At 48.2% G+C, this 24,357-nt stretch overlaps 1 protein-coding gene across 2 annotated transcripts in view; it reads right to left on the bottom strand.

Annotated features, from left to right (window-relative positions):
* Positions 1–24,357, bottom strand: part of EEFSEC (eukaryotic elongation factor, selenocysteine-tRNA specific) — a 237,031-nt gene that overhangs the window by 38,379 nt on the left and 174,295 nt on the right. For both annotated transcript variants that reach the window (XM_070421586.1, XM_070421587.1), the window contains one exon: positions 12,454–13,110. In XM_070421586.1, coding sequence (XP_070277687.1) covers positions 12,454–13,110 — 657 coding nt within the window. The remainder of the gene's footprint in view (positions 1–12,453; positions 13,111–24,357) is intronic.

The raw sequence follows: 24,357 nt of genomic DNA, 5'->3' as shown, positions 1-24,357 counted from the left end.
AGGCTTCTTCTGACCCTCTGAGGAGGCCCGAGGGGCTCCTCTTGCGGCTGGCCTCATGGTCTCACTGGTGGTAGAGTGGCAGTTTAGAAAGGATTTCAGGTTCAAAGGGAGCTCCTGCTTGCTTGCTTTATTATGATGTAGCCAGAAGATACAATAGCACTGACACAACAGCGCTGACTGGATGCTCTCATTACCCACTGTGTCTTTGCTTCCATTTGTAAGTCGGGTGGTGAGGTGGGGAAGTTGGCCTTCAGCACACCACCAGGAACCTGGTCTCAGGAACTCTGGGATGCCCTGTCCACTGAGAGTCGCACTGTCATGTTATAGCATCCTAGAAGAGTGGATCCTTCTAGGAGCCAGCCGCAAACCCCTCTTCTTGCAGACTCCCAGCCTTTGTCCCACCCTCCCACGTGGCCTGCAGCAGGTGGAAGCCACCAGTCGTCCTCAGCCATGCTCTTGGAGAGGTGTCTCCACACCATTAATTAATCTTTAGAAAAGCCCTGCAGGGACTCAGCAAGGTGAAAGGATTTGCCCAAAGTCACATATCCAGCTTTTCCTGCCTTGTGGTGTCCCAGGGGAACAAGAGCCAAGAGGAGGCGGAGGTTTGGCAGGAGTGAAGGAGCCCAGCAATGGCATTTTCCATCCCTTGGGCTCCCTGGAACCAGGCCGTAACTGCTGAACCCAAGATGGCCTGCAAGTCTGGCCCAGGCACGGCTGCCCCATCTCCCCAGTCCCAACTCCTGAAACCCCAAGTTCCTGGAGGAGCTGATCCCCAAGTGCAGGGACCCAGCCCCCATAGGCTATCTACAGGGAAGGAGACAGGGAGGGAGGACGGATGGAGCGTGTCCACAGGAGCAGGAACTGTGGTAGGCCCAAGCCCCTTACCTTCAAAGGAAGATATGCCAGCCCAGACGCACTGCTGTGGAGCGCTGCAGGCCAGACACAGAACGCATGAAAGGCAACTGATTCCCCAGGCCTCCAGTTTCCTCACCCACAAAATGAGGTTGGAGAGAAGGTGAGCTGTCCCCCTCTGTGGTGCTGGTGAATTCCAAGTAACCAGTTCTAGTACAGGCCTCTGAACTTGGGAAAATATGGCACACTACAGTCAAGAGAATACTCAGGGCAAAGGTTATGAGAATGGGGCCAGGTGTGAGGAACGACGAAAGGAGCTAAGAGCAGCCTGGAGTGCTGCATCCAACCAGATTTTACTAGTAAGGTTTCACAGCAGAGAGGGGGATCTAGAGAGCATGGTGAGCTACTGCTTGCGTTGTGGATTGGAGCCAGGGCTGAAAGCCCCAGTCTGGTGGCCTGGAGGACTCTGGCCTGTGTCCTAACTTGTATGGGCCTCAGCTCTAGTCTGCCAAGTGGGGAAAGAGAGTTGCTGCAGCTTCACATGAAGCCTCTGTTGCCCAATCCCCCAGGACTCCCCCGGTTGTGCCATACAGGACCACAGGGCCGTAGGTAAGGTTCTATGCATCCAGCACCACTGGCCACTGACCCGCAGACGTGAGCAGACCTTGTTAGCTGACACAGCACTCTTCCACAGCACCCTGCCAGTCACAGTATCCCTATTCAAAGGCTGTGGCGGGAGCAGCCAGGACGAAGCCTGTGTATAGGTCTCCCAGTACAGCCGCAGCTGGCCTGTGCAGGGTGGCCCTGTTGGAAGTGTGTGTGTGTGTGTGTGTGTGTGTGTGTGTGTGTGTGTGTTTGTGTGTCCTGAAAGGTAGGAGCTGGCCTAAGCACATTTCTGCGTCTTTGAGCTAACCCCTCCCAGAAATCACTGGGGCTGGGGTGGGTGCTAAGAGGGGACTCATCAAATGTCTGCTCATTGAATTAAGTCTGGTTAGAGGAGAGGCGACAGCCCCTCCTGCTGCAGGCAGTGAGGCCTATGTCTCTGGAGAGCTTCCAGAAGACCAGGGATCGTCATCTGTCCTGGGTGTCAAAGGCAGAAGACTGGGGAATGGCTCTCCTCAGCCCTATCCATCTCTAGAATATGTGTATACGCATGCGCATGTGCAATAGTTGGACTCCTCTCCAAGTCACAGACTCTTCACACTGAAGGAGAGACCTCAGAGATCAGACACCAGCACATCCAATAAGGAAAACCCCTCAAAGAACAATTGGAGGTTTTTCATCTTGAAATCAATCACTGTAACATCAAACCAAAGGCGATGCATGTGGGATTTGCTCGGTAGGACTTGCTCCTCGGAAACAATGCTGAAATGGGGCCAGCATAGTTACAATAACTCTAAGAAGGGACTTTCACTGTTTGCATGAATAATTTGCTTCATTTATTAGCTTGCAGTCATTGGAGCAGTCACTGGCTGCACATGAAGCCAGGTCCTGGCTTACATGCCAGGTGAGTCCCCACTGTCCCCAGCTTTTGAGTGGGGACTTGGCTGCCTGTGCAAGTAATTATGTCATTACATGTGTGTGTCTCTCTCAGAGCCCGGCTCCCATGATGAGGCTTGGGAACTGCCCAAGTTCTGAAGCCGGTATTCTAATTAAAATTGGAGAAGTGGCACCAAGGAAAGAGGGTCAGCAGGCTGTGAGATGGAGCTCTGTGCCAGGTCTGCTGTGAGGAGGACTAAAGAGAGAAAAGGAGCTAGGAAGTCTTGAGTCCTGCCTCTGCCTCTTCCAGCGCTACGATCTTGGGCAAGGGACTTCTCTGAACCTCAGTTTCTTCCTCTGAAAAAAGTTGGTGTTGGGGTTAGGGGTATTGATGTGGACTAGAACACCTAAGACTTGGTAGCAGGATGACCACCCAGAGAAAAGACTGGCACAATGTCAAAATGGGAAAAGCTCAAGTGAAGCGCCATTTGGTACAGGGGATCTTCTAATACACTCAGAAAGCACAAGATATAGAGACATCAAACCTGCTGAAGAAAAGCAAGGATGCTAATACATACTCAGCACAGACTACCTGCCAGGTCCTGCCCTCAGATCTCCCCTCAGAACCCAATCCCCTACCTCCCAATCAAAGTCTTCTCCGAGGCTCCCTACAAATAGGGCGTTAATTCTCCAGGGCACTTGAAGGCCACCAGAATGGACAACTTTGCCAAGAGTCCCTGGGATAATGATGACACTCTTGTATCATCCATTCTTGTTTAGCATAGGAAATATTTCACCAAGACTGGCATTTCCCTCCTCCCAGTGCAGGGCCATGGCAAGCCAAGTCGCTCCTATGAGCCTCAGTGTTCTCTCCTGTGAAACAAGAGCAAACATAGCCACCTCCAAGATTGTTGTGAGGAAGAAATGAGATTTCTGAATGAAAGTATGCTGTCAGTGAGGACCAGCCGCATTGCAACCCCTTAGGGTTAGCCCAGACAAGGAAATTAGCCTTCAATTCATCTCTTTTGTCAACTGAGTTCCAGAGGCCCAGGCTAGGAAGACCTAGGGTGGGCCAGGATCTGCACGTCACAGAGGGCACCCACCCAGGGAGGAATCTGCCCCACACTCCCCACAACCAGCTCTCAAGACTAGCCAGCTCTGCCCATTGGTGACAAGCCCTGACTGCTAGCTCCCTCCTCCCTTACAACCTCTTATCCGCATTGAATCCCTCCTTCTTTCTGTTTTCCATCACCCAGGCACCCATGCAGGTAAAGTTCCTGTCAGTGGCTGATCAGGAGGTACCAAGGAATGGCTCCCAAAGGCAGCTGCTTTTTCATGGAGAAGAAAGGAAACTGACATTTTACTGAGCACTTAACTATACTAGTATACCAGGCTCCATGCTTGGCCTTTTGCATATATGCCCTGGCTGGTGTGGCTCAATTGGCTGAGTATCATCCCATGCACCAAAAGGTTGCTGGTTCGGTGCCCGGGGCAAACATATGGTATTGGGGTGCATATGGGAGGCAGCCAATTGATGTTATCCTCTCTCTTCCCCTCTCCCTCTCTCTCTAATCAATTAAAACATTTTTAAAAAAGAAGCAGGTTCTGAGGCAGGAGTAGGGGGAGAGGGGAGACTTGTCCACAGTCAGGCCAAGCCAGCGCCTAGGCGCTCAGTGCATTGGTCTCTAGAACCAGCTCTTTCTACCATGTCAATCTACCTCAACTCTGTGTCTGTATGCAAACAAAAAAGCAATTTTCAAGGCAGGCTAACAGGCCCTTCAGCAGCCAAGCAAGACTCTCAGCTATCAATGCCGATATCTGTAAGAGAGGCTGAGGATTTGGGCCAGGGGCCAGAACACTAGGACAGGCATCTGATCTTATCCTTAAGGAGGGCGCCTTCCAGGCCTCTGCTTCAGGGGCACCTGTCTTTTCCAGTGGCCTGGGGGCTGACACAGCCTTCAGTCTGCTGACAGGGACTGGGGGAACAAGGGACAGCCACGCAGGCCAAGTGCTGCTTCCTCCAGGGGATGGGGTTCTGAAGTTGCCCACCTGGGCTGCCAAGCCTGCCAGATGGCCCCTGGTCAGGAAGTATAGTCCCTGCTTACCAGCGGTAGTCACAGACTGGCCCGAACCCCAGCCAGGCACGTTTAACAACCATCAGCTGTGCAGGGGGCAAGCCAGGAGCCGGGAGGCAGCACTGTTTCCTACTTCAAAGCCAGCCAGTGCTCCTGGTGGTGTTTGCCTATTTACATTTGGTTGGGTGGATGCCACAGGCTCCTCTGGCCCAGCCCTAAGGCCTTCCTACCTGGCACCAGTGGGTGCCAGACCCAGAATGACCAGCATGCCTGGCCCAATCCCAGCACAGGGGGAGGGGGTACCAGCTTCTTGCCACCACCCCAGCTGGGGACCCAGGCATGTATGCCATGAGGCAAGTCTGAGTAAACAGCAATGAGGATGCCTCTGCTCCACAAAAGCCTACCCTGTGCCAGTTACAGCATCTTACATGGACTGATCTCCCTTTCTTATACCACCCCTCAAAAAATAGAGGCAAAGCCCCTATTCCTCTAGTAAGGAAACTGAGGGGAAGAGAACTGCCCAAAGTCCTACACCTTCAGGAGGTCCACCCAGCAGGCCCTGGGACTCTTGCAGGCTGGAGCCTGAGCTTCCTGGGCTGCCCATAGCTGTAGCCTGCAGACACCACCATGCTTGGCCCTCTTCTCTCCTCCAGTCCTGGTCTCAAGGAAGCATCCACTTGGCCCACCTGCCTGCCTTCCCGGCCTGCCACTCCCTAGCACCCACGGCTGGCTTGCCACTAGCTTCACAATTAGTGGCAGGCCAGCCGTGGTGTGTTAAGGTGTGAGCATTGTCTTTGTCCTGGTGGTGAGGTGGGCCAAAAGAGATTTTTGAGCAGGAGCTGGCAGGACTACCTTTGTTTTGTAGAAAATTATTGGGGTGGAGCTGTGCAAGATGCCAGGGCAGGAACGGAGGCAGATGGATGGGGAGGTGAGGAAGGCCTCCTGGGGTGTGGCAATAGAAGGTATAAAACGGAGCAGGCAGGGGTACAGAGCACTCACAGTCCTTGGCACTGAGCCCTCATTTGCCCACTTCTTTTCATGCTATTGTTACAAGTAAGAAAACAGGTGACTTTTGTGATGGCCAGATGATTCAAATCAACTAGAAGGCTGGGTGAGAGGGGCGAAGCTGGGGACGAGTGGACAGCCTCCCTGTAGGCTGCTCTGCTAGCCCTGCTCAGAGCATTTCTCTACTACAAGTTGAACAAACCTCCCCTAAAACCCAGTCTTGCAGTGTTTCCCCTGGTTGAGGATAAAGAGCTTGGCTTCAGTACCTGGCCTGGTCTGCCTCTTGGAGCTCCTGATCCCTGCCCTGCAGCTGCTGGAGACCCTGGGCTCAGGGTTCTTTTCCAAATGGCCAGGGCCTGCATGACAGCTCTGTGCCTCTGCGGAAACAGTGCCTGGAACTGGGAAGCCCCTCTTCCATGTCCTCCTCCACCACCACCCTGCCCCCAATATCTGAACAGTGACGAGACACACCTCAAAGGTCATCAGCTCTTTCGTGCTTTTCCCTGACCAGACCACTTCCTCCCACCTCAGCAGTTCTTGCTTCTCTCCTGGCCCCTGTAGCCCTCTGGATGTCCTTCTGGCATGGGCAGGAGTCTGTCCTGCACTAGGAAGACCCCGTTTCCTGTGAGACTCTGTCCTGAGCGCCCTAAGAGAGGAGCTGCTGGCTCAGGTGCAGGGACCTCTGGGGACAGGGCCAGCATCTCCCAGCCTTGGCTGTGGCACATCCTTCACCCCTCATTACTTTCACCAGATCTTAGCATACGTGTACTATTATTTATTTAATAGTTTTCTTTAAATATATATGTTTAAAAGGAAAACTTCACATGGTACTCTAAAGAGAAAACTAGAGTGGCCTGTCATAAACAGGAACCTGATGGTAAAAGGAAATACAATGAAGAAAATGCACTGAATCCTAGTTCTATACTGCTGCTATGGAAGGGTCTGAATCTTGGCCCTGTGTTAAAGTCATCTTCAAGGGAACCTAAAGCTGTCTGCAATGTAATAGAAGGATTGCAAGAAAACTCAAAAAGAGAAAAAAGTTATTACTAAGGGATTCAACATTATATAATAGTATGAGAAATGGCCTTAACCAATGGACAATTTACTGTTTGCTAATTTCCAAGCAGAAAATATATGAAAGAATGAACGAATAACTGAATACACAAACTATATATCTATAGCCATATCTACATATAAATTCTTCATTTCTAATTTCAATGGTTTATGATTTCTACTTTAAAAAATCCTTTGGGTTTTTTCTGTGGCTTCAAGTACAACTAAAATTCAAATTCCATGAGAGAAGGGATTTTTCTTTTCTTATTCATTGTTATATCTCCAGCCCTGAAAACAGCACATAGTGAGTGTTCTATAAATATTTTAAAATGATTACTGCTGAATGCTCAGTTTCTGTAAATGTGGCATACATATAGGAAAAAGTATATATTCTCTATTCATGGGATGTAAGAATTTCCATCTGCCTATCTAGAAATCAAGCATAGTGACTGTATTACGTCTCTTTATCTTTTATCTGCTGTCTAGTGGACCTGTCCAATTCTGAAATATGCACTCGCAAGTGTCCCACTGCAATTATTATTCCATTTTTTACCAAGTTCTCCTTTGTTTTTATATGTTTTGTGTATACAAGTTTGTAACTGTGCCTTTTATCGTGATGTCCTCTTTATCTTGGTTAGTATTCTTAATCTTAGATTCTACATTGTCTGAAACTAATATTATTACTCATACTTTCTTTTTGTTTATAGTCACCTAACATCTTTCTATTCTTAACCATTGTTTATCACTTTAAGTGTGTTTCTTATAAACAGCATATAACCAGATGTTGTAGTCTCTGTATTTATTTATTTATTTACTTATTTATTTTTTTTAAAATATATTTTTTATTGATTTTTTACAGAGAGAGGAAGGGAGAGAGATAGAGAGTTAGAAACATCGATGAGAGAGAAACATCGATCAGCTGCCTCCTGCACATCTCCTACTGGGGATGTGCCTGCAACCCAGGTACATGCCCTTGACCGGAATCGAACCCGGGACCCTTGAGTCCGCAGGCCGACGCTCTATCCACTGAGCCAAACCGGTTTCGGCTAGTAGTCTCTGTATTTAAATAGGAGAACTCAGCTAGTCACATTTAGTGTGGCTAAAACTTAATTTTGTTCCTTCTGTTTTTGTTATTATTTATGAGCAGTGATCTTGTTTTTCTTATTTTTGTTGGTTTAATTAAATTCATTGCAGTTTTTCCTTAGTTACTGTGGAAATTCTACTACACTTCTTATGCCATTCATAGTTTCTTTTCTTTTATCTGTGTTCATAACCTTACATTTCTATATTTTTACTTAAAAATGGGATATTAACAATTTCCCTCATCACCATATGCTCTAATTCCCTTCCCCAAGCCCTCTCCCTAGAAAGACAGCTCTTTAGAACACTTTCACTTCCCTTTATTCAGCTGGGGTGAGAGCTCTGCACCAGCTCTGTTAACGAAGGCCCACCGGAGAACCTGACTCCTAGGGAATGCAGAGAGAGAGGAGGACTTATAGCGTAGGTGACAGACTTTTCCTTGCAGTATGTGTATTCTATTTCAAGACTCCTATTTACCATTTAGATCAGGGGTTGAAAAACTATAGCTAGAAGGCCAAATCCTGTCCACTATCTGTTTCTGTATGGCCTTTAGCTAAGAATAGATTTTACATTTTCCAGTGGGTTGAAAAATATCAAAAGAAGAAGACTTTTATGATGGGTGAAAACTATAGGAAATTCAAATGTCAGCATCTATAAGTAAAGTTTACTGGCACTCAGCCACACTGACTCCTTTCCATCTTGTTCACAGCATAGAGCTGAGCAGTTGCAACACAGACCTAGGAGGTGCCAGGTGCATGACAAATTGCAGTGACACAGGGAGAGCTCCACAGCATCGCATCCAACCACACGTCTTAGTTATTTACTTGTATTATCAGTGCACATCCACCATTGCATATTCAAAACAGAAAAAGTGGACTTTGAATGTCATACTTCTAAGGCTCTGTGGGGTGTGGATAGTATTTAGTTGAATCACATGGCAAAGTGTTGTGTTTGTTACCGGCTCTGCTGACAGAATACAGTATACACTGACATCACATACAGTCCCAGCTCACAGAAAAACAATGGTCAGAAAAGTGAGAAAATTTCAAACAGTATAAGTCATCACGGCATAATTTCTTCACAAAAATAAAAAATGAGAATGAGGCTGCATCCAATGTCAGTTCCCAAGTGACTCATTTGTTGCTGAGCAAGGAAAGCCACTTCCAGTGGTGAGTTGATTATGTTGTATTTGATTGCAGCAGCTCAGAAAGAGATCCAGAGAAAACTAGCACAGGAAGAGGAAAGGCTGGAGGCCTGAAAGCTGGCCTCTGCAATGTGCCATGCACAGTCTTCAGCATTTCCCAGTTACCTCCCTCAATTATTTTCTTTCTAGAACTTACTAAAATGTGCCCAATCTACTATTCTCTGCCAGTCCCCCTTGTGAAGACAAGAACATTGTCCATCTTGTATCTCCAGTGCCTGTCACACACAGGAGCTCAGTAAACATCTGACCATATCTATATATATAAAAGCCTAATATGCAAGTGTCCCCTTGGGAGTTCGATCACTTGCTATGATATGTGCTGACCACCAGGGGGCGGCGCAGAACGAAGGAAGGCCCCAGCCAGCAGCCAGCAGCCAGAAGGCCTTGATTGGCCCTGATCGCTGGCAAGGCCTAGGGACCCTACCTGTGCACAAATTTTGTGCACTGGGCCTCTAGTCTATATATATAAAAGCCTAAGCGACCATACAACTGGTTGACTGAATGACTGGTCGCTATGACATGCACTGACCACCAGGGGGCAGATGCTCAACGCAGGAGCTGCCCCCTGGTGGTCAGTGTGCTCTCATAGCCAACTTCCTGTGGTCCCTCCCCCCAGCCGGCCACCCTGATTGGCCTTGATCGCAGGCCAGGCTGAGAGACCCCACCCATGCACAAATTCGTGCACTGGGCCTCTATTGAATGAATAATATATTTTAGGTGATAGGTTCAGAAGGCCTATATACTTTAAGCCCTCCAGGTGGAAAGTGTTCATTCAACACATATCTATTGAGGGCTGGGCCTTCCTTCTCTATGAATGGAGGACCTCCCAGAAAGCTGACTGTGCCTGCAGAGCACACAATGAGCCTGCCCATTGTGCTCTGTCCTTATCCCAGGACAGAGTAAAGGCTGGGAGTTGGCTTGCCATGGTGGTGAAGATCCATCCTGGGAGATTGAATTTAACCTGTTCAAGATGCCTTGGCCTCTTTGAGACTTCTTTGAATGGAGGCATGCCCGGGATGCTAGGAGATAGCTGTGATGTGTCCAAGAAGTTTTGGAGGCAGCTAAGTACGGCCAGGGAAAGATCAGCATGGGGCTTTCCCTGCCCTGGACAACTACAACCATGGGCCAGACTGGTTTTTAGCTCCCTCCCAAAACATGCCACTTCCACCAGCCCTGGGTGGTTCTTGACAGGGGTCAGGGCACTGGTCCCTGTGCTTCAAAGAGGGATAATGATATCCAGGGGGAAGGAGTGAAATACCATTTTGGCCCCAAGCTCTAGGAGTTATTATTATGATTCTAAGAGCTTAAAAATTAATAATCATGAAAACAGCAAGCACAGAGTTAGGAGCCAAGTACTAATCTCGGGCCCTCACGTGTATTCCATCTTGTCTCCCTCTGACCTCACAGGGCAGCACTGCAATATACCTGAGGTGCAGGGAAGTCTCATAACCATCCCATTTCTACCTCAGGAGGTGTTGAGGGTGGAACTGACCCAAGGCCTGCCAGGCCTTCGTCCTACACATCTGACCAGTCTCCCACATGGCCCAGACTGTGGCTGACCAAGCGATCTGAAAATCTCTGGGCACTCTGGCTCTTGCTTAAAGCAAACAGGGCCACCCCTCACAAACAGTCCAGCCTTCTGGCTGCATCTGCACTAGAACTCTTACATGTGATGCCCTGTGCTATGGTGGCTCCTTCAATCTAACCCTATGAGGTTGTAGTTTGCCCTGAATGAATGAGGATGCTGAAATAAAATGGCTGTCCTTGGTATGCTGATGCCCAAGTTCAGTGCCTTACCAACCTTACCAGGAAGGAAAGTCTCCCACCAAGGACACCCTAGCTTGATTCATTTTAGCAATGTGTTACTTGCTCCTCACAAACCCAGGCTCCTGTCTTCAAAGGAGGTGACTGCTGCCCCACCACTGATAGGCTTGTGTGTGGGCAATTAGATCCATGAATACACCAAGTGGGGCATTGCTCCACGGTAGATATTTCACCACAAAATAATTATACTCCATAATGCTGCTAACAAATCAAGCTAGACAAATGAGTGATGTGTGCCTTATCACCTTCATCGTCAACAGTCTTTTGGGGCTGGCCTAGGGCTGACGGGGCCCTGGAACAGGCCCCCATTGTCAGCCTTCAACACTTTCCAGTGACCTTAGGAGCTTAGCATATGCCACTGCTCTGCAGATGAGAAAGCCGACATTCACATGGACAGTCCCCTGCCCAGAGAACAGCAGAGGTGGGATGTAGACCCAGCTCCAGGGGCCACACACCGAGTGACCGAGTTGTGCTTGGCTGAGTTGGAGGGCTGTGTTCATCGATTTAGGAATCCTGAGTTTCAGATCTGTGAGCGGGTAAGGAAAGGGTTGCTCTCATTTCCCCACTGGAGGGCAGATTAGGAGTAGGAGTAGGAGAAGAGGGACAGGTCCTGAGTACCTAGGAAGCATTGCGAGATGAGGAGGGGAGGGGAAGGGTCTGCAATGACAGAAAGTTCCAGAGGAGAAAACCTGGGTATCTGGAAGAAGAAAGGGAGACGGGAGGGTGGTAGGCAATGGGAACTCCAACACTGTCTAATGCACAAGGCTCCGGGAACCTTCTCCTGAGCACCTGCTCAGTATAGGTCTGACACTGTCTGAGGAGCAGAACTCTAAGGCCTGCTGAGAGCCTCAGGGCACATTCCACTAGGAGCCTGAGTTCCCCAACACTGGGGTTGCAGCACTGCCATGCTCAGTCAGTTACAGCCAAGTCCCAGCCCTCCTCCTACCTTTCCCCCCCCTAATGACCATCCCTTACCTGCATAAACCCACATCCAGGCAGCCAGCTCCAGAGACCGTGAGATTTGCACATTTGTCCACCCATTCATTTGAGGACCAGTAGGTATGGATTCCTACTCAGACCTATATGGATGGATGTTGAGGGTGGGCAGGTCCACCCAAGGGAAGAAGAGGGTTCCAGGACTTTGGGACCCTGTGTAGGCTCTCTCAGGCCATCATACCCATCCACCCTAATGATAGGCCTATAAACTAGACTGGCTTACTCACACATTTAAAAACTGCCTCCAGTGATATCAGATACCCCAGAAAGCCAGCAACCTGGACCCTCCCTCCCTGTCATCTTCCTGTACCTTCCGCCTCTTGCTCTCTGGAACCCCCTGCTACCATTAGCCCCTACTCACCCACCCTACAGACTTGACCCAGTATGGCCTGTAAGACCAGTCATATACTTCCTCCCCTTGACATAACTGGCTTGGGGCAGACACAGCAGCCACCCTGCCTGATGAAAGCTCAGGCTCCCCTTCCCCCCGCCCCTGGCCCTGAGAGTCAGGGCCTGGCATCAGGGTGATAGGGCAGGACCCAGCCTCCCCTTCAAGGCTCAGGAAGGCCAATGATACCAGTGATTGCTGGCCTAGGTGAAACGCTGCTGCCTGAAACTGGCTGTGTGAGAGCCAGGCCTTCTCTCCCTGTGTGGGCGCCTTTACTCCCTGAGGGCTCCCTGCCTGGGTGTAGGCCCTGGCACAGTGACTAACGAGAGAACTTGGGCCACTTGACCCCTGAGGGCCTCAGTTTCCTTGCCTAAAAATTACCGAAGTTGAGATCAGGTCTCTGATGCCTTCCTGGCTCTCATCTCAGATGCCAAACTGTGCCCATCCCAGCCACCAGAGCCCGGCAGAAGGGCAATGGGCAGGGAGGAGCTGCTTACCCGCTCCACAAAGCCGTGCTTGTGCTTCAATTTGTACACTCTCAGCTTGGGCAGGAGACTCTCAGTGTAGTTCTTGTCCTCCAGCCCATGCAGTAGGATGCCATGGAAGGCCAGCCGGCACATGTTGGAGTGAATGTCCGCATTTAGCCTGAAGCCAATCACCAGGCACAGCTGAGGGCAGGTGACAGGCTTTTCAAACTCCACGAGGGCCCACTGCTGTCGGGGACAGAGGCCTTCTATGGCCTGGACTGCCTTCTCGGTAGCCTGGTCACTTCCTGTTGACCCTTGCTCAAGATCCTTACAGAGGTACTGTTCCTGGAATAGGTATTCTCGGGAGAAATCGAAGGTGTTCAGCACAGGCTCGTGGTCAAAGTTGTCTGGGGCAGGGCTGAAGAACATCAACCGGCCCATAACCGTCTCGTGGCCCAGTGTGATGTGGAACTTGGCCTTGGTCTGCAGGGGTCCCCGGAAATATGGGATCTTCTCCACGGAGATGATGGCCGCATGGACAGTGTGCAGGGACTCAGGGGCACACACCAGGCCACGCTCTAGCAGCTTGGGATCAAACTGAGTGACACAGATGCCCAGCCGGTCTCCCTGCATGGCCGAGGTGACAGGCATGTGGAACATCTGCATGGACTTCACCTTCTTCACCACCTAGTCAGGAGCAAGAGACAAAAGCTCATGAGACCCACAAGCCTGGAGGTTGAGGTGAGGGGCGCCAGCTGAAGAAATCCCTGTCCCAGTGCCGCCAACACTCACCTGGCACCTGGTGTGCCAGCCAAAGGGAGCTCTGGGGCCGGCCAGACTCCTCTTGGACAGAGAAGGCTCCACCCTACAAATACAGGCCTAGGTCCACAGGGCACCTAGTCCAGGATGTGGGCAGTGGTCACAGCAACCAAATCCTGCACTACCTTAGTTTCCTCCAACCTTCTAGTCCCTGCTCTACCCCAAGCCCCATTCCCACACTTTTTTGCCTTAAGCCCTCTTATATAGGCTTGCCACCCCATGCAGAATAGCCCCCCATTTCCTCAGCCTGCCAAGTTATGCTCATCTGTCCTTGAAAGCCAAGGCCAAACACCACTGCTCTGGGAAATCTGCCCAGACTCCAGTGGGTAGGATCTGTCTCTTTCTCCGTGGTGCCACCTCAGCCCCTCTGAATCACACTCAGCCTGCTGTGCTATCACTGCTTAATTTGTGCCTGCCTGCCTCCTAGTCTGTGGGCTCCTCCTGGGCAGGGCCACTCTTCATTCATCAACACATAGACCCTGGCTATGTGCCAGGCACTGTTCTAAGGGTAGGAATAGAATGAAGTCTGTTTCTAAAGAAGTTAGTATCCAGAAAAAAAATTACAAATAAAGTAATATATTAATATTAACTAAATTATATTAATACAAATAAAATACAAAATTTTATGTTTAAGTATATATAACTAATATACTAATATAATATGCGTATTATATAAGTATATATAACTAATATACTTATATAATACGCATATTATATATAACATGTTATAGAGAAGGCCTGAGGTTGAGGGAGGGTCTGGCTTTTTTACTTTTATTTTTTTATTTTAATATCTTTTATTGATTTTTTTAAAGAGAGGAAGGGAGAGGGATAGAGAGTTAGAAACATCGATCAGCTGCCTCCTGCACATCCCCTACTGGGGATGTGCCCGCAACCAAGGTACATGCCCTTGACCAGAATCGAACCTGGGACTCTTCAGTCTGCAGGTCGATGTTCTATCCACTGAGCCAAACCAGTTAGGGCGGGCCCAGCTTTTTTAGATCAGTGGTCAGGAAAGACCTCTGTAGAGGCGATGTCTGAACCAAGACCTGATCAGAGGAAGAAGCTGTGTGAAGGAACAGAAAAAGTTCTAAACAGGGGAACCAATGAGTGCAAAGGCCTGAAAGAGGCTTGTTCAATTTGAGAAATAAACAAAGAGGTGGGAGGGCTTCAGCAGGGAGGGCGGGGAGGGGAGGGCAGGCAGGCGGAAATCACCCAGGAGTTTAGGCAAACTTGATTTTATCTCTGCTTCTAAACCATTACACTGACTCTATACCAGGCAGATTTCTGCACCCACAGTTTGTAAATCAGGAACAGACATGGGATAGGCTCTAACAAATGGTCACAAAATAAATGAATGCTCCTACAAAGATCCACTGTCTCGGAGGTGAGATGAAATCATGTTCATGGATTTCTGCTTAGCAAAGCAGAGAAATGTATATTTCAGAAAACCTACCATCAAAAACTGTTAAACTAAAGACAATTTTGATCTTTAGGTCACAAACATCCCTGTCTACAAAGTGGGGTGTGGGGCATACTCATTTTCTCCCTGGATAAAGGGAGAATGCTATGCTGACATCAGGCCCAGGTCCCTTCCTGGAGAGCCATAATACTCAAGTGTTTGTTTAAAGATCATTAACTACCTACCCAAGAGGTCAGGGGGCAGAGAAAGTGAGAAGCACAGTGTCAAAAGCCACAGCCAAGATCAATCAAAGAGAAACATAAAACATCTCTGAAATGGTCTGTAAGGGCAATGGGAAACTTAGATTTTTAGGAATGCATCTCAAAGTAACTGGAGAATTTGAATATTATCTTACACTAAGTGTCTGCTCAGTGAGGTAGAAACCCAAATCACAACTCTTCTTCTAAGAACTGCAACAGCCCAGTGTGATGTTCTCTGGCCTGAAACCCTGCTCTCCCTCCTCCCAGCCAGCTTTCTAAAACACAGGTTTGATGATGCAATCCTTTGGCACCAACATGTACATGGGCTCCTATCTCTACATCATGACTTTCTAATCTTTTGGGTGAAACTGTTATTAACAGGAAAATGCTTTGGTCAACTGAACTTCTATGGGGAACCAGTCCCTCCCAGTGAGTGACATGCTCAGGGTAGGTGGGGGCTGCCATGGCTCCCAGCACCTTCTCTGCTTGTTGGACTCCTCTGCCTTCACTGAAGCCTCCCACCATCAGGCCCATCTTACAGCTCTTCCTGACCCATGTTCTCCCAACCCTTTAACCACAGCCAATGGAAGCTTTCATGATTCATTACACACCCTGTAGTTCTGTATGTCTCTGCCCTGGGTCCATGAGGCTCCTTCTCCCTGGGACTTCTTTCACCTGGCAAATTCTCATTTATCCCTAAAATCCCAGCTCTCGGGGTACCTTCTGGGAGGGACTCCTCTGGACAGAGCTGCTTACTATCTTCTGTGACTCTGAACCTGACTTGTCATCGCTGGTTGACGGCCCTGTCAGTCCCACCTCTATGTGCTAAATGATTTAAATGACAATATAATAAACTAGATGCCCAGTGCACAAAATTCCTCACCCCAGCTGTACCCTCTCGCAGTCCAGGAGCCCTCAGAGGATGTCCGACTGATGGCTTAGGCCCGTTCCCCATGGGTAGCAGGCCTAAGCTGGTGGTTGGACATCCTTAGCACTGCCACGGAGGCGGGAGAGGCTCCAGCCACCGCTGCTGAGCTCGCCAGCCATGAGCCCAGCTCGGGGCTTCTGGCAGAGCAGCGCTCCCCTATGGGAGTGCACTGACCACCAGTCTCCTATAGATGGTCACTTCTAAATCTTTAAGACAGGGGCCATGGTCTACCTACTGCTGCATCCTCAGTGCCAAGCACAGGAGGCTGCTGAAAAACCCAGTACCTCTGAAGAGAATGATTGCCCCTGATTCTGGAAGAGAAATGCCCTTCGTGGCAAAAACACACCTGGCAGAGCACAGAGCTGAGATTCCAGCCCTGCAGGGGCCTGAGAGACCCTTGTGTTTAAGAGCCTTCCTGTGAGGTGAGACTGGAGGAGAATCGAAGATGGCGGCATAGGTAAACACCGGAGACTGCCGCCGTGGACAACCACTTCAAAAATACAACTAAAAGTCGGAACGGACATCAACCAGAACCACGGGAAGGCTGGCTGAGGAGAGTCTCTTCAACTAGAAGCAAAAACAACAGCATTCCGACGCTCAGCGGAGGCGCAGTGTGGAAAATTTAAAGGTACGGAGGTGCGGTGGTGAGGGTGCGCGCGCAAAGCGGGCTGGCGGCTGAGGGCGCGATTGTCGTTTTCAATCAGGAGCGAGTCTCAGACTCTGGGCTACAGATCCGGGCGAGTCTCTAGGGACCCAGACTCAAACGGGAGAAGCGGGACTGTCTGGCTACGGCCCCTCCGAGGTTTGCAGCGATTGCTGGGACAGAGAGGCAGAGCCCCTGGGGACGGACTGAGAGCAGCCATAGCTGCTCCCTCCCCCCGCCCTGTTGATCCCGCCCCGCCCAAATCCTGCGCACAGCCATTTGCCGATCGCCTCAGGCAAGGGCTGGACTAGCGCCTCCCCTGAGGACTGAAGTTTTCCCACAGGTGATTTCCACAGCCAGTCGGCCTGGTGGTCAAATCCCTCTAGTGTTAACTACAACAATTAAGGCTTGGCTAGAACAAGACTGCGCACAGAGACCACAAGGGGGTGCACCAAGAAAGCATAAAAGATGCGGAGACAAAAAAACATGACAGAAATGGAGGATATGGAGCTAAGAATCGCAATTTTGAGGGCTTGCCATAAATTTGTGCAGAGCCTCACGAAAACTAATGAGACCCTCGATGCTACGATAAAGAAATTAGAAAGTAAGCATACACGGACTGAAATAAAGAATATTATACCCAATAGCAGACCAGAGGAGCACAAGAACCAAACCAAAGATTCGACAAAAAACACCCAATTGGAAAAGCAAAATGAAAAAAGAATCCGAAAGTGTGAAGATAGTGTAAGGAGCCTCTGGGACAGCTTTAAGCAGACTAATATCAGAGTCATTGGAGTGCCAGAAGATGAGAGACAGCAAGATATTGAAAACCTATTTCAAGAAATAATGGCAGAAAACTTCCCCCACCTGGAGAAAGAAATGGACTTACAGGTCCAAGAAGCGCAGAGAACCCCAAACAAAAGGAATCCAAAGAGGACCACACCAAGACACATCATCATTAAAATGCCAAGAGCAAAAGACAAAGAGAAAATCTTAAAAGCAGCAAGAGAAAGAGGCTCAATTACCTACAAGGGAATACCCATACGACTGTCAGCTGATTTCTCAACAGAAACTTTGCAGGCCAGAAGGGAATGGCAAGAAATATTCAAAGTGCTGAATACCAAGAACCTACAACCAAGATTACTTTATCCAGCAAAGCTATCATTCAGAATTGAAGGTCAGATAAAGAGCTTCACAGATAAGGAAAAACTAAAGGAGTTCATCACCGCCAAACCAGTATTATATGAAATGCTGAAAGGTATCCTTTAAGAAGAGGAAGAAGAAGAAAAAGGTAAAGATACAAATTATGAACAACAAATATGCATCTATCAACAAATGAATCTAAGAATCAAGTGAATAAATAACCTGATGTACAGAATGAACTGGTGACTATAATGAATCAGGGACATAGAAAGGGAATGGACTGACTATTCTTGGGGGGAAAGGGGTGTGGGAGATGCGGGAAGTGACTGGACAAAAATCATGCACCTATGGATGAACTCAGTGGGTGGGGAGTGAGGGTGGAGGGTGGGGTGGGAGCTGGAAGGAGGGGAGTTATGGGGGGAAAAAAGAGGAACAAATGTAATAATCTGAACAATAAAGATTAAAAAAAAAAAAAAAAGAGCCTTCCTGTGAGAGAGGGCAGCCAGAGCCTTTACCAACAGCCCCACCCCCACCATGGAGCTGACTGCCTAGCAGGCTTTATTCAAAGCATGTTCTCTTTTCAACAGGGCTCGTGTTCTTAGGATTAAAATAATAAAGAATGCCTTAAGAGGGCACCGTGAAGAGCAGAAAGACTAATAACTGTGCAAATCAAGATTTTAAGGGCCTCGACAGGAAATTGTGAAACAGATAAAGATAGGGACAGGGTAGTGTGACACTACTGTGGGCTCTCACAGGGTGCATGCAGATAGCATTGCCACATGGAGCATTGGCAAGTCCTCATTCCACCAAGACACATTTCAAGAATATAAAATTCCATTTAGGACACCAAAAATAGAGAAAAATAGGTAGTTTTACCAACTTAAGAATGGGAAAAACAGACTTGCCTTTCAGTCATTTATTTTCTACCCATCTTTTTAACAACTCACTCACCCAATATAGGGGTAGGCAAAAGTATGTTTACAGTTGTAATACAAATAAGTAATACAATAATAAATAAATAAGAATAAGTGGTGTTTCACACACTCACAACTGTAAACCTACTTTTGCTCCCCCTATATCTACTAATATCCATGTCAAGAGGCTGAGGCACTGTATATGCACTCATTCAACCCATACCTATTAAGTTTCTCTCACGCATCTCAATGATACAGGGGTAAGTAGAACAGAAACAGTTCCAGTCCTATGCTTGTGGGGGGCGGTGGTGGTAGTGCATGAATTAAATAATCAACTAATAAGTTCAGGATTACAAAACTATGGGAGGTACTATTAGACAAAACAACTGGAGTACCTAATTCCTCCTGGGTGGTCAGGGAGGGCTTCCGTGAGATGGTGGCACTGAAATTGACCAGCTGGATGAGAAGGAACCACCCAAAGGGACTCCAGGCAGAGGAAAGGGCAGGGTGGAGATGGGAAAGAATGTAGTTTGTTTAAGGGACTGAAAGACAGGGAGGCTGGCTGAGGGGAGTGGAGTCAGGCTGGAGACAAAGACCAGCCACCTTCACTATGTGAAGAATAACAGAAAGCCACTGGTGGTAATGAGTTGAGCAAAGGAACGACACCTTTAAATGTGCACTTTTAAAAAACCACTTTGGCTACATGGTGTGCAGAATAGATTAGGAGAAGTGGAGAAATATGAAAGGAAAGAAGGAGACTAGCAAGGAAGAGACTCAGAGGACTCTTTCTGCAGTAAAAGGATGGGATGGTATAACAGACTGGATGTGGACTGAGGAGAGATTGGCACATACAGAAGAACTCCCAGACTTCCAGTCTGAGGGCCCACCTTACACTAACTGGGAGAGAATACGGACGAGGTTTTGGAGGGGCAGCTGTGAGTTCTGTGATCAGATGTCTCAGAAACAGCACAAGAAAAGGACCTGGCAGCTCCAGGAGAGGTGAAGTTCGGGAGCTGGGAGAAGACATACCTAACAGTCTCCTGGCATTTGCACTTGGATGTCTGGTGGAATCTCCGCCTCATTATGTCTAAGACCTATCTCCTTCAGTCCAATTGTTCTCAGAAATGGCAGTTCCACGTTTTCAGACACTTGGGAGAAATGTGGTTCCATTTTGGCTCTCCTCGGCTCTCTTGTACCCAAATCCAGTCATCAGGTGATGTAATGGGCTTTATCTTCAAAACAGGTCCCAGCTCTTCCCACTACATCCACTGCCTACCCTGGTCACTGACCCATTGGGCTTTGTTATGTCCTTCCCCCTGCAATCCATTCTCCACAGCGTAACTTAAATGTAAGATGATATGACACTGGAGTTTTGCCTCCAAGCTCTCTACCAGCTTATCATCTCGCTCCTAAAAAGCTAACGTCCTTACTATGACAAGGCCCTGAAATCAGCCCATTATTCCCTTGACTTTATTTGCTGTGGTTCCCCTGCCCCCCAACTGGTTCGTGTCACTTCAGTAACATAAGCCTTCTTGCTTTTTGCTCCCTAAACATGCCAAGCATCCATTTACCGAGGGCAGCGGTTCTCAACGTGTGGGTCGCGACCCCTTTGGCGGTCGAACGACCCTTTCACAGGGGTCGCCTAAGACCATCCTGCATATCAGATATTTACATTACGATTCATAACAGCAGCAACATTACAGTTACGAAGTAGCAACGAAAATAATTTTATGGTTGGGTCACAACATGAGGAACTGTATTTAAAGGGCCAGAAAGTTGAGAACCACTGACCTAGGGCCTTTGCATTTGCCTCTGACTGGGATGCTCTTCCCCCAGATATCCCTATTTCCCTTTCCTCCTTCACTTCGTGTCTCTTTATCAGAGTCCATCCTTGACTCCCCAATAAGAGATAGGACCACCATATTCTTTTCCTTGTTTTATTTTTCTTCATAGCACTCACTACCACCTGGCATATTTGTTTACTGACTGTCTCTCTATACTGGAATGTAGCCTTTATGACAATGAGGGCTTTGTTTTTTCCATCTTTATTTCTAGTGTTGAGCACACTGCCTGACAAACAGGAGACCTCAATATATATTTGTGGAATAAATGAATGGAGTCATAGATAGGTACAACACTGTCCCTGCCCTTGGAGAATTCCAGTCCAAGTGTGGCATCTACATATCCATAAAGGTCCATGCAGATACATCCCCTTGCTGTGGGAGCAGGACTGGCTGGGCACTTAGAGGTTCCATTCAACCTCCAGGGTAAGGAGCCTTCTAAGCAGAGGAGAAGTAAGGCTGAGGCTCACCAGGGCCCCATGTTTTCCTGGCGAAGTGTAGTTAGAATGGCAGCAGAGGAAGATGGGTGACAGAGCAGGAGGGTTACTGCTGCCGGACACCTGTCTGAGAGGGACAGGAAAGGACCACCAGTCAGGCCCAGCTCCTGGTCTGGCTCCCCACAGGGTATGGTTGTCTCTTCTTGTCTGCCATCTGCCTGGCATCAAGCACTTCTGGGGAAGAGAGGAATGGACTCAGGAAGGGAGGAAAAATACATCAAGCAAGAAACAATTTTTAAAACCTGAGTTCATGCTTGCTAAGCAGTTTGGCCCTTTCTGATGAACAAAGAAGCTTTACCATCATCTGGGTCAGTTATTCTTCATAAAAACCCTATAGGGCAAGTCAATATTTTTACATTCAATTTTATGGATGAAGAAACAGAGGTTTTGATGTCTCCAAGGTCACAAAGCAAATAGGATGAGACTTGGGACAATAAACTCTGGGACAAAAGGCAGGCCCTGTCTCCTGACCAGCTGAGCAGAATCTGTGCCATGGGCTGGCTGGAGCTGGGGGCAGAGTAGCTCGGCCCTGCCAGGGGCTGGGGGGTCTGGATGACGGACAATGCAGTGCCCCCAAGGGATGAACCCAGAAAGATGGCTCTGGAGAAGGAGCAGAGGGAAGATCCCTCACCAGCCACTGTGATAGGAGCCCTTCTCAGGCATGGAATAAAGCCAGGAAAGCCAGGCCTGCCATGAGACCCAGGCTGCAGAGGCAGGAGCAGTCCAGCTCTCTCTCCTCCTGCCATCAGCTGCTGCAGCTGCCCTGGCCAAGGTCAGCAACAGCCTCCTGCTGGCTGAGCCCAGTGATTGGTTTCAGACCTGACTTTCCTGGTGTCTGTCTTTGGGTAGCACGGTAACCCCTAGCACAGGACAGACACTCAGTAAATGTTTGCTGATTGAGCAAATGAACCCTTTCTGTCTCCTCTCAGACCTGACATGGTTAGATACTCTCTCTGGTCTACTATCTGCAATTTGGTTTTCCAGCATTCTGAGGATTTTGCAGGATACTGTGCCCAGAAGGACCTGGTTTCTCTTTCTGAGGCTACTGAAAACCACCAATGGAAGCGATTCCAGGTGGAAATCATCATGAGTTCACCCGTTCTCCTCAGCACATTGCATGGAATAGCAAGCACCCAATGAATGTTCCAATGGACTTCATCATGTCACCACGTGGCCCACAGAGAGATAAAAAAGACACACATTCCACATCTGCTGGATACCTACGCCCTGTGAGGAAGCTTTACAGACCACAGTCCATATAATTCTCCTAACAAGCTCTGAGGTGGCTCACCATGATCTCAGTCTACAGACAAGAAAACTGAGGCCCCAGAGTATAGGACACATATCTGTAGCATCCAGATCTGCCTGTCATGAGAGCCCGTACTCTATTACTCTATCAAACCACAAATACATGTCCACTCCACCACAGAAAACCAAAATGATACACAATCACTACTGTGAATTTCACTTGCCCACAGGGAGGTCTTTGGCAGCATTCCTTCTATAGAATACGAAATGGACAGGCCCAACACCATCACACAAACTAAGGGGACAGCAGTGTTTGGGATCCTCCTGGCATTCTAGAGAATTAACAGATGCTTGAAAGAAGTGGGCAAAACCCTGTGCCTAGGAGTCTTTATGATGTGCAGAAATTTTTGTAATAATGGTATTGGCTGTAATGAGATTGAACTTCTATTATCCATTATCGTTCCATTAATGAGCCTGGGAGCTCCTGGCTGTGCCAAAGGCGAGGGTCGGGGCCTTGCAACTTCATCTTACTTAATCAAATGTAAATCGAAGAGGAAAAGAAACACACAAGATTTGACACTAATAACCTTACAGCAGGATCAGTTACTTCAATTCAAAGAGGTTCAGACCGGAGCGGGGAAAATGAAATAAGCTTTTAAAGATCAGTCTAGGTTTGGCTCCATCAGACCTAATAAGGTTTCAATCTGGCTGCTCTTCTTCGAGCTATGTACAGATAAGACATCCCCCACGTAATGCATTAACTGAGAGAGCAGCGTGAGCCCCTGGGGGATGCCAGCTTTTCCCTTGTTGTTCAGACCCCAACTTCCCTGGCACCACCTCTGGGATGCCAGAACGGAATGTCAAATGAAACTTAGGGACTCAATTCTCACCCACTTATTTTTTCAAGGAATGAAATTCATTCAGAAAGGAAATCAAATAATAACCACCTTTGTTCTCACCATCCGGAATTGACCAAGATATTGTCATTCATACTTCAAGTCTTGATGTTGAGAAAGAAGTCCCCCTGTCCTACTCCTCTCCCTCAAAATCCCCTGTAGCAATTACCTTCATGAATTCTTTATGTCCTTCTATTTATATATTTACACCCATGTATGTGTCCCTAATAGTATATTTGTTTGTTAGTTTATACAAATGGTACCATATTATCACTTAACTCTACTACTTACCTCCTTCCTTCTGTATTATGTTTTTGACATCTATTTATATTGAAAGATATACAGATTTATAGATCTATTTATATGTTTATATAGATCTAGATATACTTCTACCTATCAATCTATCTAGGCTATTATTTCTTACTGCTATATAGTGTTCTTTTAAAAAAATCCTCACTTGAGGGCATACCTACTGATTTTAGAGGGGCTCAAACCCACAAACTAGGTATGTGCCCTGACCAGGAACTGAACCCACAACCTGTCCGTGTATAGGACGATGCTCCAACCAACTGAGCCACACCAGCCAGGGTCAGTATTCCTTTCTATGACAACTCCACCTTTTATTTATCCATGCCCTTATTGACAGCCACCTTGGCTGCTATTCTTCACTACTATAAATAATGTTGCAGTGACTATTCCTGTAGTCATCAACTTATACATGTGCACAGTGCTTTTCTAGTGTAGGTATCTGGATGGAAAACTGGTGTGTGGGACCCATTTTCTGTTTCACTAGGTCTTACTGATTGCTCTGTGAAGTGGTTAGCTTACAGCCCCACCATCAGTGCAAGAGAAGGCTTCTTCTCATACTCTCACTAGCATTTGATTTTGCAGGCGTTTCTAGTGTTGCTAGGCTGATAGATTAGGCATGGTGTTCCATTGCTGTTTTCCCTCAATTATTAGGGAAGGGCTCTGTGAAGTTGACCCCAGAGACAAAGGGGTGAAAGCTCCCCACCTACTGTGACTTTGCCAGGCCCCACTCAGCACTTGGGAGAAGGGGTGAGACATGATGGGGGCAGGGAAGCAATGAGGTGGAGATCTGCATAGGCCTCTCCCTGCTGCCCAGCCCTTCTCCTGGGGTCACAGCCCTCTGGGTGCCAGTGCCAAGAAATGTGGTCCTGGCAGCACTTGAGACACGTTTCCTTCCACCTGGCCTTGTTTTCAGGGAATTGTGCAGGCTGACCAGAGCTGGGATCTGTTCTATGCAAAAACTCCATTGAAGCCTCAGCAAAAGCCCAACTGTCCCATGGGGAGAGAGAGGAAAGAGATGGGGAGCCCTTTCTCTCAGG

The sequence above is a fragment of the Myotis yumanensis genome, unplaced genomic scaffold (assembly GCF_028538775.1).
Source record: "Myotis yumanensis isolate MYYU_CA2020_CCGP unplaced genomic scaffold, mMyoYum1.0.hap1 SCAF_7, whole genome shotgun sequence".
NCBI classification, from domain to species: domain Eukaryota; kingdom Metazoa; phylum Chordata; class Mammalia; order Chiroptera; family Vespertilionidae; genus Myotis; species Myotis yumanensis.
This window is presented reverse-complemented; position numbering and strand designations above follow the sequence as displayed.